General features: G+C 38.3%; 1 protein-coding gene across 7 annotated transcripts in view; it reads left to right on the top strand.

The window, feature by feature from the left end:
• Nucleotides 1–16,515, top strand: part of JMJD1C (jumonji domain containing 1C) — a 349,752-nt gene that overhangs the window by 320,088 nt on the left and 13,149 nt on the right. For all 7 annotated transcript variants that reach the window (XM_021675775.2, XM_021675777.2, XM_064374169.1 and 4 more), the window contains 9 exons: nt 3,326–3,415; nt 3,932–4,059; nt 4,238–4,451; nt 6,588–6,802; nt 7,820–8,098; nt 11,216–11,384; nt 11,944–12,034; nt 12,770–12,900; nt 13,656–13,778. In XM_021675775.2, coding sequence (XP_021531450.2) covers nt 3,326–3,415; nt 3,932–4,059; nt 4,238–4,451; nt 6,588–6,802; nt 7,820–8,098; nt 11,216–11,384; nt 11,944–12,034; nt 12,770–12,900; nt 13,656–13,778 — 1,440 coding nt within the window. The remainder of the gene's footprint in view (nt 1–3,325; nt 3,416–3,931; nt 4,060–4,237; nt 4,452–6,587; nt 6,803–7,819; nt 8,099–11,215; nt 11,385–11,943; nt 12,035–12,769; nt 12,901–13,655; nt 13,779–16,515) is intronic.

The raw sequence follows: 16,515 nt of genomic DNA, 5'->3' as shown, positions 1-16,515 counted from the left end.
CATGTCGCCCAGGCCAACTCCAGTTTTTAGAAATCTTTATAATTTGGAAACAGCTTTTCAATTACTTCTAATTTCTAGGTAAATAAATGTCACAAAAACAGTGTTCTCTTTGTTAATACAGCTAGAAGTAATATAAAGTTTTAAAAAGGGAAGTGGGCCAGATATGGTGGCTCACACCTGTAATCCCAGCACTTTGAGATGCCAGGGCAGGCCTCCAAAGATTGCTTAAGCCCAGGTGTTCAAGACCAGCTTGGACAACATAGCAAAAACCTATTTCTACCAAAAAAAATAATAATAATACAAAAAAATCAGCTAGGCATGCTGGTGTGTGCCTATAGTCCTAGCTTCCTGGGAGGCTGAGGTGGGAGAATCACCTGAGCCCAGGAGATGGAGGCTGCAGTGAGATGTGATTACATCATTGCACTCCACCCTGGGCAACACAGTGAGACCCTGTCTCAAAAAGGAAGTAATTACATGAGTCAAAAGTGTTTTAGAAAGATTATCCAAGGCAATTTTGGAAGTGACTACCTAAAACTGGTATTGAGTTTTTTGTTAGGTGTAGACTTCTGATGAAATAAGATTAGAATTGTGGAAGCATTTAAAGTACTTAGCATAGATTGTCTCAAAGTAGTGAATGTCATTTTCATTTCAGGCAGCTCTTTTTTCAGAGTAGTATATCAGGTAGATGAACCATGATTAACAATCATTATGTTCTACTGATAGAATTACCAAAGTCTCTTACCTTTTATTACCAAAGAAACCTGAGCAAATGTGGAAACATAGCTGAACATCTATAGCTAAGTGTTTCTGGGATATGCAATAAATATGTTAATATGAGTAAAATATGAAACAATAATAAATGTATTTTGACATTTTCAGTTGTTATAAAACTTGACAACATGACATGCATTTCAAATTCCTTTTTCCTGGTTTCATATTACTTTTGGTTTTCCTTTGCCAAATTAAAAAAGTTAATTTTAATTTACTCTTTTGCTGTGTTGTATGTATGTATATATACATGAGCTACTATAAATTGTTTTTGTGAGTAAGATAAAGAGTATTTATATTAATACTAAATTGTTATATTGTTGCTGATTTTCTTTTTCTTTTTTTCTTTTTATGTTGTTGAAACGGAGTTTCACTCTTGTTGCCCAGGTTAGAATGCAGGGGCGTGATCTCAGCCTCCTGGGTTCAAGTAACTCTCCTGCCTCAGCCTCCTCAGTAACTGGGATTACAGGCATGGGCCACCATGCCTGGTTAATTTTGTATTTTTAGTAGAAAAGGGTTTTACCATGTTGGCCATGCTGGTCCCAAACTCCTGACCTCAGTTGATCCGCCCACCTTGGCTTCCCAAAGTGCTGGGATTACAAGCATGAGCCACCATGCCCAGCATGCTATTTGCATAGTAATATTAATTTTGAAAGTATAGTCTATTAGTTACCATATCATTCTTTCAAGTGTAACTTATATCTTGGGTTATTATCTGTGCTATCTATATATCTATTTTACTGTTAAATATTGTAGTAAAACTCAGATTTAGTAGAATTTTTGTTTTTTGAGACTGAGTCTTGCTCTGTCACCAGGCTGGAGTGCAGTGGCACAATCTCAGCTCACTGCAACCTCTGCCTCCTGGGTTCAAGCGATTCTCCTGCCTCAGCCTCCCAAGTAGCTGGGCCTACAGGCACCGACCACCATGCCCAGCTGATTTTTCTATTTTTAGTAGAGACAGGGTTTCACCATGTTGCCCAGGATGCTCTCGATCTCTTGACCTCGTGATCCACCTGCCTCAGCCTCCTAAAGTGCTGGGATTACAGGCGTTAGCCACTGCACTTAGCTGAGTAGGTTTAATATGTAGCTTCATATAGTGGTAATCAACATAAATTTCAAAAATATAAGCAATAGATAAAATGTTTGCAAGTTACATAGGTTTTGCAGAGGAAAGTCAAAGTTTTTAAAGGTAACTAGTTTAAGACTGGATATGAATTTTATTTAATGTATATTTTTATGAAATAATAGTTCTAGTTTTTTTTTTTTTTTTTTTTTTGAGATGGAGTCTTGTTGTGTCACCCAGGCTGGAGTGCAATGGTGCAATCTCGGCTCACTGCAGCCTTGGCCTCCAGCCCCTCCCCGTTTAAGGGATTCTCTTGCTTCAGCCTCCCAAGTAACTGGGATTACAGGCATGTGCTACCATGCCCGGCTAATTTTTTTTTATTATTCTTTTTTTTTTTTTTTGAGAAGGAGTTTCGCTCTTGTTACCCAGGCTAGAGTGCAGTGGCGTGATCTCGGCTCACCACAACCTCCGCCTCCTGGGTTCAGGCAATTCTCCTGCCTCAGCCTCCTGAGTAGCTGGGATTACAGGCACGCGCCACCACGCCCAGCTAATTTTTTGTATTTTTAGTAGAGATGGGGTTTCACCATGTTGACCAGGATGGTCTCGATCTCTTGACCTCGTGATCCACCCGCCTCAGCCTCCCAAAGCGCTGGGATTACAGGCGTGAGCCACCACGCCCAGCAGCCGGCTAATTTTTATATTATTAGTTGAGATGGGGTTTCACCATGTTGGCCTCAAGTGATCCACCTTCCTTGACCTCCCAAAATGCTGGGATTACGGGTGTGAACCAGCGTGCCTGGCCTAGTTCTAGATTTTTTAATGCTGAATTTATTGGGTGTTGTGACACTGAAGCTGTTATAACTACCTCATAAAGTAGCTGTCTGTGTCACTAAATTTATAGAGAAAGTTCTTGAGATCAAGGTATCAAACACGTTTAATCTTTACGTTATGCCCTATGCTATGCCTTAATTGTTTACAACTTTAGGGATGAAACCTTACTTGAAGTCAGCAATAGCAATTAATAACTATATGGTACCAGCTTTTTCACATGTCTCATTTTCCTCTACATGTCTTTGAAGCATAAGAGGAAAATGAATTAATAGTCATCTCAAACTATGTCAGTCTGATGTACTAGGATCAGGCAAAAATTCTGTTTGGCACAGAAAACAGCTATGAGATAAAAGGAGATTAGCTACAGAGAAGATAGAGGTGACTAATAATAATAACTGGTAATTTTAGAAAAGGCTATTATATCCATTTTGCATCACTGATTTTACAAAATTCAGGGAATGGTGGAACTGTTTTTCCTGACTTGTTTCAGAACCAAACTTCTAAAGCATATCATTGACATTTTCTTTTTTTAATTTTTTTTTTCCTCATTGGCTGTAACTCTAGCCAGTGAGACATTTTATATAATTGTTAAGTTCTTTACACCATCAATTTATAATTATGAAACCATGAGTGTGATATACAACAAGGCGTATTATCTTACAGATAAAGAACTATATGCTTGGATGAAGTGTGTGAAGGGACAGCCTCATGATCACAAACATTTAATGCCAACCCAAATTATACCTGGTTCTAGTAAGTATAAATATACCTTCTTCATGTAATATAACTGCTCTTGGTTGCTCCAGATTAAAGGAACACTAAAGGGAGTATCTAGAAGTATAACCGGATGGAGAGAGAGAGGGTTTAACTAGTATTGATTAATTATCTTGCTCAGTTATTGGAAATCCTCTGTGTAATAAAGCTCAGAAGATAAGTCCAAGCCTCAGTTACGAAGAAAGTTCACCATTAGAAGGGGAAAGCTAGAGTGTAATGAAAAGGCCTATTAGATTTCCAATGAAAGCTTTTTACAGATTTTGAGCATATCTAATTTTTAATAGACGTAAGAGAGAAAAGAATAGAGAACATAAATTTGGTTGAATAATCAAATCTGTAATAGATGGAAGAGAATGGAGAAAAATGGAAGAAATTTAAAGGGCACAAGAAAACTTCCATTGTTCTGTATTATAATATAAAGTATTGTAAGAAAAAAATTTTACAGCATTAACAACTAGTGGTAATCTTTTTATTAACTACCATTTTATTTTGTAGTTTTGACAGATCTTCTAGATGCCATGCACACTCTTAGGGAAAAATATGGTATTAAATCTCATTGTCATTGTACTAACAAACAGAATTTACAAGCTGGAAATTTTCCTGCAATGAATGGTGTATCTCAAGTGAGTAAAGAATCTGATTATTCAAATAAAATCTATGGCTAAAGATACGTATTTGAAATTTGATATAGGACTTATATGACTTATGTTTTCTGTGTTTGTGTGTAAATTTCTTATATCTATGCTACTAATTGAATAATTGAAGAAAGTGTTTAAAAATGTAATTGTTCTACCTTTGTAGGTTTTACAGAATGTTCTTAATCATGGTAATAAAATTTCTCTGTGCATGCCTGAGTCTCAGCAGCAAAATACTCCTCAGAAGTCTGAGAAAAATGGCAGCAGCAGCCCAGAGAGTGATGTAGGCACAGATAACAAGTTAACTCCTCCAGAATCCCAGTCACCACTGCACTGGTTAGCAGATCTTGCAGAGCAAAAAGCCAGAGAGGAAAAAAAAGGTAAACATAATTGATTATCTAGGTATGTGTGAGAGGAGTATAGTAATTCTTTTTTTTTTTTTATTGATACTATCCAGGTTTCCAAGGAGTATAGTATTTCTAACCAACAATGTACTATTGTTCAGGTACTATTAATATTAAGGTAAATAATTTACTTTGGTCTTTTGCTTCAATTATGGCTTAGGTTCAATGTAAACATTTTGTCTTATTAGGAACTAGCCTTTTCGTTGTTGTTGTTTTCTTTGTTTTGAGACTATTACCCAGGCTGGAGTGCAGTGGCACAATCATGGCTCACTGCAGCCTTGACCTCTCAGGCTCAGGTGATCCTCCCAGTTTGGCCTCCCAAATAGCAGGAACTACAGGCATGTACCACCATGCCTAATTTTTTCTTTTTGGGGGGTTGGGGGAAGGAGTTTCGCTCTTGTTGCCCAGTCTGGAGTGCAATGGCATGATCTCAGCTCACTACAACTTCCGCTTCCCAGGTTTAAGCGATTCTCCTGCCTCAGCCTCCCAAGTGGCCTAGACTAAAGGCATGCACCACCATACCCAGCTAATTTTTTTTTTTTTTTTTTTTTTTGAGACGGAGTTTCGCTCTTGTTACCCAGGCTGGAGTGCAATGGCGCGATCTCGGCTCACCACAACCTCCGCCTCCTGGATTTAGGCAATTCTCCTGCCTCAGCCTCCTGAGTAGCTGGGATTACAGGCACGTGCCACCATGCCCAGCTAATTTTTTTTTGTATATTTAGTAGAGACGGGGTTTCACCATGTTGACCAGGATGGTCTCGATCTCTTGACCTCGTGATCCACCCGCCTCGGCCTCCCAAAGTGCTGGGATTACAGGCGTGAGCCACTGCTCCCAGCCCCATTTTTTGTTTTTAGAAGAGACAGTGCTTCACCATGTTGCCCAGGCTGGTCTCAAACTCCTGACCTCAGGTAATCCATCTGCCTCGGCCTCCCAAAGTGCTGGGATTACAGGCGTGAACCACCATGCCTGGCCAAATTTTTTTTTTTTTTTTTTTTGTGGACATGAAGTTTTGCCATATTGCCCAGACTGTTCTTGAACTGCTGGGCTCAAGCAATCTACCTACCTCGTCTTCCCAGAGTGCTGGGATTACAGATGTGAGCCACCACACCCAGCCTTAGCCTTCCTGTGACTACATATATGGAAGTTAGTTACAAAATTGTTTGTGGATGAGCATATTGATAAAGCCACCAGAGCACTAGATGTGTAACTTACCTGTATTTTTTTTTTTTTTTTTTTTTTTTTTGAGACAGAGTCTCACTCTATGCCCAGGCTGGAGTACAGTGGCACGATCTCAGCTCACTGCAGCCTCTGCCTCCACCTCCTGGGTTCCAGCAATTCTCGTGCCTGGGCCTCCCGAGTAGCTGGGATTACAGGCATGTGCCACAATACCCAGCTAATTTTTAAATTTTTAGTAGAGATGGAGTTTCAGCGTGTTGGCCAGCCTGGTCTCGAACTCCTGACCTCAAGTGATCTGCCCACCTTGGCCTCCCAAAGTGTGGGATTACAGCTGTGAGCCACCATGCCCAGCCAACTTACCTGTATTTTCTACCTGTCTTTGCTATAGTGTTTTTCATTTGCAACAGGTGTAAACTTATCTTAAATGTCGAGGAAGGCTCTTTTATATTCAAATTGTTTCAATCCATTTTGAAGGGTCTAACTCATCCTCAAGTTTGTGTTTAGCTGAATAAATCACAATACCGCCTTCAGTTTTTATCTTCCACTGTACAATGAAGGGGGCCGGTTGTGTCTCTACTTTAGCGCCATGCTTAATAGAATTAAAATTTGTAACGATGGGGCACGGTGGTTCATACCTGTAATCCCAGCATTTTGGGAGGCCAAGGTGGGCAGATCATTTGAGGTCAGGTGTTCAAGACCAGCCTGACCAACATGGTGAAACCTCATCTCTACTAAAAATACAGAAAAATTAGCCGAGTGTGGGGACGCATGCCTGTAGTCCCAGCTACTTGGGAAGCTGAAACAGGTGAATCGTTTGAACCTGGGAGGCAGAGGATTCAGTGAGCCGAGGTCACGCCACTGCACTCCAGCCTCGGTGAAAGAGCAAGACTTCATCTCAAACAAAAAACAAAAATCTGTGAAATTTTTTATTTCAGAAAACAAAGAACTTACCCTTGAAAAACAAATTAAAGAAGAGAGAGAACAAGACAACTCTGAATCTCCAAATGGCAGAACATCACCCCTTGTGTCCCAGAATAATGAACAAGGCTCAACCTTACGGGATTTGCTGACTACAACAGCTGGAAAGCTACGTGTGGGCTCTACAGATGCTGGCATTGCCTTTGCCCCAGTATATTCAATGGGAGCTCCAGTGAGTGTGATGCCAAATTTTTGCTTTTAATATCGGCAAAAATTTTAAATAGATATGATTTGGAGACTTGGTTTTTGGCTCTGAACTACCAATATGCAGATGAAATCAAGTGTACCAAATTGCTAGGCATGTTTCTATTTGCATGATAATTCTCTTTACCTTGATAGCTGGCATTAAGGTGGAGGAGAGGGCTCTTTGATACCAGAAGAATCCTAAGATACCCCTTTAGAATTTGGAAACTATTTGTGTAGTGAAGGGAAAAACCTACATGAAAGTGAATGTTATATGTTACTTAAAATAATTAGAAGTTAAATTTTGCTTTAATTATTTACCAGGGAAAAAGAAGAGCAGTATAATTGCTTTCAAAAGTATATGGGAACTGGGCGCGGTGGCTTATGCCAGTAATCCTAGCACTTTGGAAGGCTGAGGTGGGCAGGTCACCTGAAGTCAGGGGTTCGGGACCAGCCTGGCCAACATGGTGAAACACTGTTTCTACTAAAAATACAAAAGTTAGCCAGGCGTGGTGGCGTGTGCTTATAATACCAACTACTCCTGAGGCTGAGGCAGGAGAATCACGTGAACCTGGGAGGCAGAGGTTGTAGTGATCCGAGATTGTGCCACTGTACTCTAGCAAGGGTGACAGAGTAAGACTCTGTCTCCCTAGGATTACAGGCATGATTGCCCCCCCACCCCAAATACTTACACACACACACACACACACACACACACACTATATATATATCTATATCGGGGGGGTGCCACCTACCTGTATTCTCTGTCCCAGGCCTATAATAATGTAAAAGGCAGGAAGGCTGTACTTCTAAGTTCTGCAGACCTGGCAGTTTTCACACAATCAAACTTCTGGTTTGCATTTTGTCAGGAATATAGGAAGTAATATCTACTAAGATAACTGCGTATTCTGGAGTGTAGGGGTATTGTTGAAAAAAATAAGTCTGTGGGAGGAAAATGTATGTGTTTTCTGTCAAAAACAGATTTTTGTTTGTTTTTCCTTAATAGAGTAGCAAAAGTGGACGGACTATGCCTAACATTCTTGATGACATAATTGCTTCAGTTGTTGAAAACAAAATTCCACCAAGTAAAACGTCCAAGATAAATGTAAAACCAGAGCTTAAAGAAGAGCCTGAAGAAAGCAGAATATCTGCAGTGGATGAAAATAATAAATTGTACAGTGATATACCACATTCTTGGATCTGTGAGAAGCATATTTTATGGCTTAAGGATTATAAGAATAGCAATAATTGGAAACTTTTCAAAGAATGTTGGAAACAAGGACAGGTGTGTATTTTAGGCTGATTAAGAACACTCTTGGTGGAACTGAAGCTTATTAAATAGAATGGTTCCCTCCTTAGGGATAGAAATAGAAGGGAGAAGAAATAGTACTTAACACATTTAGGGGGCAATAAGATATCAGAAGTACCAAAAAGATTGTTAGAATGATTGTTTCTCAATTCCTGTTTTTGGCCAGATTTAATATGAATTAACAGGGGAGCATTGATTGTTTTATGTTATTTTTTGATCTATCAGAGAACAGACATGTAGTAACACCTTCTATTTACAAAATGTAGTTCCTTTCTCCTCTTTTTTAGATTAGTATCTTAGTCCAGTTAGTAGATCCATTTCTACTATTAAAATGTTAATCAATAATAGCGTTTTTTCATGAACCTATTTGGTGTTTTTGTCTTTAATATTTATATATAGACCATTTACTTACAAATTAGTTCATCATATCTTGAATGACAAACTACATTATTTCATTCTCCTCTAATATAAATGATTTTCTGTTGGACAGAAGTTTTGATAATGTTTGATACACATTTCAGATGGCAATTTACATTAATGCAAAAATTATCAACAAATTTAAGTATTTGTATGACAGCATATCATTTTGTTAAATTTCTTGTTTTCTGGAAAATGTTTACTTTGTTCATTCAACTGTTATTGAGCATCTAATAAGATCCAGTCTGTGTTATAGGCATTAAGAATATAAAAATGAGTAAGCTATGTATAAATGAGTAAGAACCGTTTTAGTGCAATGCTTCTTGATCTTTTTAGATAACTAACCCCTTTCAAAATCTGATGAAAGCTGAATCTGTGTCCCCAGAAAAGACATACATACTGTGCATTGCACATACACAAGTTGTAGCATGTCTTTTTTACCTGGGTCTTCTTGAAGCCCTGGTGACATTACTGGGCTGAAATTTTATTTAATTTGTGTGGGCTTTTGAGGTACAAAAGAATCAAATAAATAATTGTTTTCATAATTATGTTGTTCTAAGAACTTTGTTCAGGGTCCTATGAGAACCCAGAAAAGGAAATCTCAAAGCTAGGAAATTACTAGTTCAAAAAGGCTAGTCTAAATTGATTCTTTACAAGTTAAGTGAAGTTTTTGCTAGATGGACAAGAGGCTTGACATACAAAAACATCAGGTGTTTAGGGAACTCTCTGAGTAGGTGTGATTATCTGCAACATAGATGAGGGCTCATGGGAGAGAGTGGTATAAGGAGATGGCTAGAGGAGTGATCATGAGATGCCCTTATATATCGTACTAAAGAGTTTTAATCTTACACTGTAGGTGATAGTTTTAATTATGGAATCTGTATAATTAAATTGACATTTTATAATAACTGACAGCAAGGTGGATTAGAAGTTGAGTTAGAAGAGAATAAAACCAGTGCCAAGAAGTCTAATCCTTACAGGCCTGGTGCTGTGGCTCACGCCTATAATCCCAACATTTTGGGGGCCAAGGCAGGAAGATTGATTGCAGCCTGGGCAACATAGTGAGACCTCCGTTTCTACCAAAAATTAGCCAGACGTGGTGGTTCACGCCTGTAGTCCCAGCCACTTGGGAGGCTGAGGCAGGAAGATTGCTTTAGCTCAGGAGGTCCAGGCTGTGGTGAGCTGTGATTGTGCCACTATGCTTCAGCCTAGGCAACAAAGTGAAAACCCGTCTCCAGAAAAAAGAAGATCATTGTGATAGCCTGAGAATTCTGCTTTGAATTATTTTAATATACTAATTAGCTTAACCCTTATCTTTTTAAAAAGAAAATTACTTAACTTTTGGACGGGGCGCAGTGGCTCACGCCTGTAATCCCAGCACTTTGGGAGGCCGAAGTGGGTGGATCATGAGGTCAAGAGATCGAGACCATCCTGGCCAACATGATGAAACCCTGTCTCTACTAAAATCTAAAAATTAGCTGGGTGTGGTAGCATGTGCCTGTATTCCCAGCTACTCGGGAGGCTGAGGCAGGAGAATTGCTTGAACCCAGGAGGCAGAGGTTGCAGTGAGCTGAGATCACGCCACTGCACTCCAGCCTGGCTCCTGGTGACAGAGCGAGACTCTGTCTGAAAAAAAAAAATTGCTTTTAGCAAGTTGTTGATTACCATAAGAAATGGTAGCATAAGACTGAATAGCAGGAATATTATTGGATAGGTACTAGGCACTAGGAATTAATATGTGAATTGCCAGCAAGAGTTAACTAATACCTGGACCTATTTTTAAAATTGTATATATTATTAGCTCATTGAAAAAATGTTTAATGGAACATTGAACCATGTAGTAAACCAGAATTTAGGGTTTTTTTTCTTTTTTGAGATGTCTTTTGTGATTTATAAAAAAATCTCTAGATGTAATTCTGCTTTTGTGGTTCCTAAATTTTGATTATCTTACAAGTTTAAGAATACTAATAATCTACAGCAAGGCTATCCAGATGGCACAGTAACTGAAAAAAAAAAAAAAAAAAGAATACTAATAATCACTTAATTTTTTTTCCCCCTGGAGGCAGGCGTTTCCTATGTCATCTAGGCAGGACACAAACTCTTGGGCTCAAGCAGTCCTCCCACCTCAGCCTTGTAGTAGCTGGGACTATAGGAATGCACTGCCACACTCAGCCTTTTAAGTCATAGCTTAGCTTACTGTGTTCTCTATTCCAGAATTCTGGTTCATTAGAATAAAGAATTTTTTTTTAAACCTGAGAATAATACATCAGATGATCTTAGATATATTTTTATACCATTTACTGTAGTTTTAGAAGTTATAAATCTTCCATTACTGGTTCCCGGGTTATTAGAAAGCTTTTAGGGAATTTGGGTGGAGAGGACATCTCTATCCCCCTCCTCCCCTACCCCACCACCAAGTGTAAGAAAGCTTTGAGGGAATTTGAATTCATGTAATTTAACTTTCAGAGAATCACTCATTAGGCTTGAAATTTAATAGTTGAAGCTACTGAAGAGGCTGAGGCGAAAGGATTGCTTGAGCCCAAAGGGTTACACTAAGGTATGATCAGGCCACTGCCCTCCAGCCTGGGTAAGAGAGGGAAACTATCTCAAAAAAAAAGAAAGAAAGAAAGTCTATATATCTTTTAACTGTTATTTATTTATCTATTTATTTATAAGCCTGCAGTGGTTTCTGGTGTGCATAAGAAAATGAACATTAGCCTATGGAAGGCGGAATCAATTAGTCTTGATTTTGGAGACCATCAAGCTGATCTCCTGAACTGCAAAGATAGCATCATTTCAAATGCCAATGTTAAGGAATTCTGGGATGGTTTTGAAGAAGTTTCAAGTATGTTGGTTTTTATTTTACTATTTTCTCTGTTGTACTCCTTCAAAATGATAAATTCGAAATGTAACTTAACAGATTTTTAGTCTTTGAAAGATCTGTTTTACGTTGTTGTCTAATAAAAAGAAGCAAGTAATTGGAAACAAAATACTGGGTCCTAATCCCTGTCTCTAACACTAATTTCCTTTGACCTTAAAGATGCCATTTATACTGTTTTATCTTATTTATGGAGAAATGTTTGGCAGTTCCATAAGCTTGTGAAAATTGAATTATTTATGTAAAATACTTTGAAAATTAAAAGTGTAAATGTACGATTGTGATGTTACCAAGATTTTTAAAAACAATTTTTGAGATATTACAAGTGGGTAATTGAATGAATTCTGTTGATGTATAAAAGGAACAAAGGTTTTAATACTACATAAGTAATAAGTCAGTAAGCAAGCATTCATTAAGCATGTAATGTGCAACAATCAAATCATTCATTCATTTACATTTCTTTCTCTCCAAATGTTAGTAAAAAGACAGAAATTACCCTTTTAGTAATTAACTGCATTCCTTATAGAACGGCAGAAAAACAAAAGTGGAGAAACAGTTGTTTTAAAATTGAAAGATTGGCCTTCAGGAGAAGACTTCAAGACTATGATGCCAACAAGGTTTGAAACTTTTCATTTTGACTCTTGACTTCGTGAGATTGAGCTGAGATTATCCCAGAGATAGGATAAGTAACTGTAAATGTGACCTGTAGGCCTTTTCTTCCTCAGTTAAAAATAAAAAACTTGAGGCTGAGCAGTCATAGTGGCTCACGCCTGTAATCCCAGCACTTTGGGAGGCCAAGGTGAGCAGATCCCTTGAGTCCAAGAGTTGGAGACCAGTCTAGCCAACATGACAAAACCTCATCTCTACAAAAAATACAAAAATTAGCTGAGCATGGTGGCAGGCACCTGTAGTCCCGGCTACTCACATGGCTGAGGTGAAAAGATTGCTGGAGCCGGGGTGGTAGAGGCTGCAGGGAGCTGAGGTCGTGCCACTGCACTCCAGCGTGGGGGACAGAGTGAGACCCTCTCTGACTGACTGACTGATCGATTGATAACAAAACTCAGTCGGTAGCCTCAGCATAGGGGATGTCTTTGTGTTAGGACAGTGAAGGAAAGAATGTTCATGTTAAAGAACACAGGACCCTGTTTAGGACCTCCCTTCTGTTGGCGCTTTTAATTTTAATGATTAGAAAAGCAGAATTGCTATTATAATATCACTTGAGTCAAGGAAAATTGTTACCTGTCTTATGGAAAGGCAGTCTGGTGTTTTGAACAACTTGAAAATTATGTATGTGAAAATACTTACCAATGCAAATCTTTTATTTATAAGAAGGCAATGTTGTTATTCTTCAGATACGAAGATCTTTTAAAAAGTCTACCATTGCCAGAATATTGTAATCCAGAAGGAAAATTCAATTTGGCCTCTCATTTGCCAGGATTTTTTGTACGTCCTGATCTAGGACCCAGGTTGTGCAGTGCCTATGGTAGGTATATATATTCACATTTCTCCCAAGTAGGAATTATATTGGATTTTTAAGCATTTCTGTTCAAGGCTGGGAGTGGTGACTCATGCCTGTAATCCCAGCACTTAGGGAGGCTGAGGCGGGGCAGATCACAAGATCAAGAGATTGAGACCATCCTGGCCAACATAAATCCTGTCTCTACTAAAAATACAAAAACTGCAACCGCTGGGGCTGCCAAAAAAAAAAAAAATTAGCCGGGCCTGGTAGTACTTGCCTGTAGTCCCAGCTCTAGGCAGGAAAATTGCTTGAACCCAGGAGTTGGAGGTTGCAGTGAGCCGAGATCGTGCTGCTGCACTCCAGCCTGGTGATAGAGCAAGACTCCGTCTCCAAAAAAAAAAAAAAAAAAATTCAGTTCTTGTAAATTGTCTAATGATTTTTGGTTTCTACTAAATCTGTTCTTTTAATAATCCATTGAAACCCTTTTTTATATTAAGCAACATGTTAGGAATTAACAGCCAATATATAGTTAAGTACCTGCTAATTTTTTTATTATCTGATTTTTAACCATAGGACATTTTATTATAATACAAACATAATTATTGAAATGATAGGGTGTTTTATAGATTGTGGCTTTTGGAACAGGTTGTGTAATAAGGAAACTAAAACTCAAATTATAATTAACAAATTATGCGGATAGAGTTCATTTGGGGGAATATCTGATTAATTACTATTATATATAAAGTATTTGGTCAAGTAAAATTTTGTTTTATACACAGGTGTAGTTGCTGCTAAAGATCATGATATAGGAACGACAAATCTCCATATTGAAGTTTCTGATGTTGTAAATATTCTAGTCTATGTTGGCATAGCAAAAGGAAATGGCATTCTCTCAAAAGCAGGTAAAGAAACTTAAAGAATAATAGTCTTTGGAATAACAGTTGAATAATCACATTCACTGATATTGTCCAGAATATCAGCTTCTGAGTTAACAGCAAAGATTTCAAAAATAATTGCAATGGATATAGGGGTATTTTAGCCATTATTACTTTAAGACTGAATAATTTTACTATTTTTTTATGTAAGTGAAATTTTAATTTTAAAGTGAATATTTTAACTTCTTTTCTATCATTAAGTATTGTGTTGCTGAAAATACACTGTTAAGTTTTCTTTTAAACATTTATTGAAGAATAGAAACTAAGTCCTAGGGCTCTAAAGATGATTAAAACATGGTTTGTGCCTCAAGCATTCTTTTTTCCCCTCTACTAAAAAGAGGAAGAAGGGGGTCTTTTAAGTGGAAGTAACCTTTTTCTATCCAATACATAGGTTTTCATTTCTGTCTCCTGAATTTCTTTCTGAAACCATGCCCTGTCAGTTACTCCGTTCTTTATAAAAGACATAGATACAATCATAGGTCTTTAACCTTTTCTTCTCCATTGGCTTTTCCTGTTTACAGTAGAAGTAGAGTCTAAGAGTATCTTTGCTTTCTTGAAAGTAAACATCCTTTAAACCTTTCCATGCTATTGCTCCTTGCTCCTACCCTCTAAGAAATATTTTACCATCTCTGTCACTTACCTTTGATATTTCAACTCATTGCAGTCTTGTTCTATACCGGTCTGAAATTACTATTGCTACTGCTGTCACTCACACACATTTGGATAATTCAGCGTATCTTTCTGGTTCATTTATTACTCACCCCTGTCTGTAATAAATGGCACCATTGATCACTACCTCTTTGAATATAGTCCTTTGCTTCTGTGATACCACTTCTGATTCTGGCACATTATGGAGTTAGAGACTTTTTTTGGAGTTTCAGATGTTCTGTACCTTTTCTACTTCACATGAACTTTCTGTGAAATTTTGTGCATGACATCAGCCATGAAATAGATCATCAGTTGTATATCTGGATCCCAGAATGGATCTATAGCTTGATGGTTAGGTGCTGGAGACATGGGATTCATTGTAGTATTCACTCTACTTTTGTGTACATTTGACAATTTTATAATACACAACCTAAAATCCTTCAAAACTATAGAAACTCATTTTTACATTTTGCTACTCAGCTTTCTTAACTAACACTATTGACTATAATAGGTAACCACCCCCATCCCCCAGAGATTTAAGAGTCAGTGAGCACACTTGAGTTATAGTCTGAGCGCTGCCACAGAAGTGTGACTTGTGTGGTTTAGATTATTTATCCTTTCTAATCCTGTGATGCCATGGAGTTATAGCCTTTGTGTCTCATCATATTTTGCTCAGATCTTTCCCTGTACCACTTAGAAATTACAATATGGAAGTACAATACAGAAGTTAACCTGCTTTGCTCCATTACTATTCATTCATGTCCTTAAAAGCTAGAACTTTCTTCCTTTGTTTATGCGTATCCCCCAGCTTCTGTTCCTAGCATATTTCTTTTGCAAAAATTTCAGGAGAATTTCAATATTTTATTTTATTTTATTTATTTATTTTTGAGACAGAGTCTTGCTCTGTCGCCAGGCTGGAGTGCAGTGGCGCAATCTCGGCTCACTGCAACCTCCGCCTCCTGGGTTCAAGCAATTCTTCTGCCTCAGCCTTCCGAGTAGCTGGGACCACAGGCACATGCTACCACGCTCAGCTAATTTTTGTATTTTTATTAGAGACAGGGTTTCACCATGTTGGCCAGGATGGTCTCAATCTCTTGACCTTGTGATCTGCCCACTCGGCCTCCCAAAGTGTTGGGATTACAGGCATGAGCCACTGTGCCCGGCCGAATTTCAGTATTTTAAATAATCCTTTGGCTCTCTTTATCTAAAAAGTTTTTGTCACTTTTTATAGGTGGTCACAAAGCAACATTTTAGAGTTACAATGTTTAAAACACACTGAGAAATACTTAAAGTTTAACAGGCTTTTTTTTCTTCACTTGCAATGCGTCTCTTACCTCCATGTCTTCCTGGCAAACTCCTGTATTCATTCTTCCAAATGTAACTCAGATTATCATTCACCTTAGAAGTCTTCATTAAAGAAAGTAAACTTACTCTGCTCTAGCCAGTCATTCTCTTAGGATGCCTCCCCTACCCCATGTACTTTTAATTTGCAGAGCAATAAAATTTAAAGGAAAAAAATCAGAAAACGAATCCAAGGTTTCCAGCTTTTAATTGTTAAGAAAACATATTTTAAAAACATCAACTGTCATTTTTAAAGAGAACATTTTAAACTCTATAAGAAAGATACACTGGGCACGGTGGCTCATGCCTGTAATCCCAGCACTTTGGAAGGTCAAAGCTGGTGGATAACTGGAGGTCAGAAGTTCAAGACCAGCTGGCCAACATGGTAAAACCCCGTCTCTACTAAAAATACAAAAATTAGCCAGGTGTGGTGGCAGGTGCCTGTAGTCCCAGCTACTTGGGAGGCTGAGGCAGAAGAACTGCTTGAACCTGAGAGGCAGAAGTTGCAGTGAGCCGAGATCATGCCACTCTACTCCAACCTGGGTGTCAGAGCAAAACTCCATCTCAAAAAACTAAAAAGAGAAAGATATCAGTCAGAGTAAAGGATGATTTTTTTTTTTTTTGAGATGGAGTTTCGCTCTTGTTACCCAGGCTGGAGTGCAGTGGCGCGATCTCGGCTCACCGCAACCTCCGTTTCCTGGGTTCAGGCAATTCT

The sequence above is a fragment of the Aotus nancymaae genome, unplaced genomic scaffold (genome assembly GCF_030222135.1).
Source record: "Aotus nancymaae isolate 86718 unplaced genomic scaffold, 86718_ANA_hifiasm-v0.15.2.pri h1tg000010l, whole genome shotgun sequence".
Classification (NCBI taxonomy): Eukaryota; Metazoa; Chordata; class Mammalia; order Primates; family Aotidae; genus Aotus; species Aotus nancymaae.
Note: the sequence above shows the minus strand (reverse complement) of the source record. Positions and strands in the feature narration are given on the sequence as shown.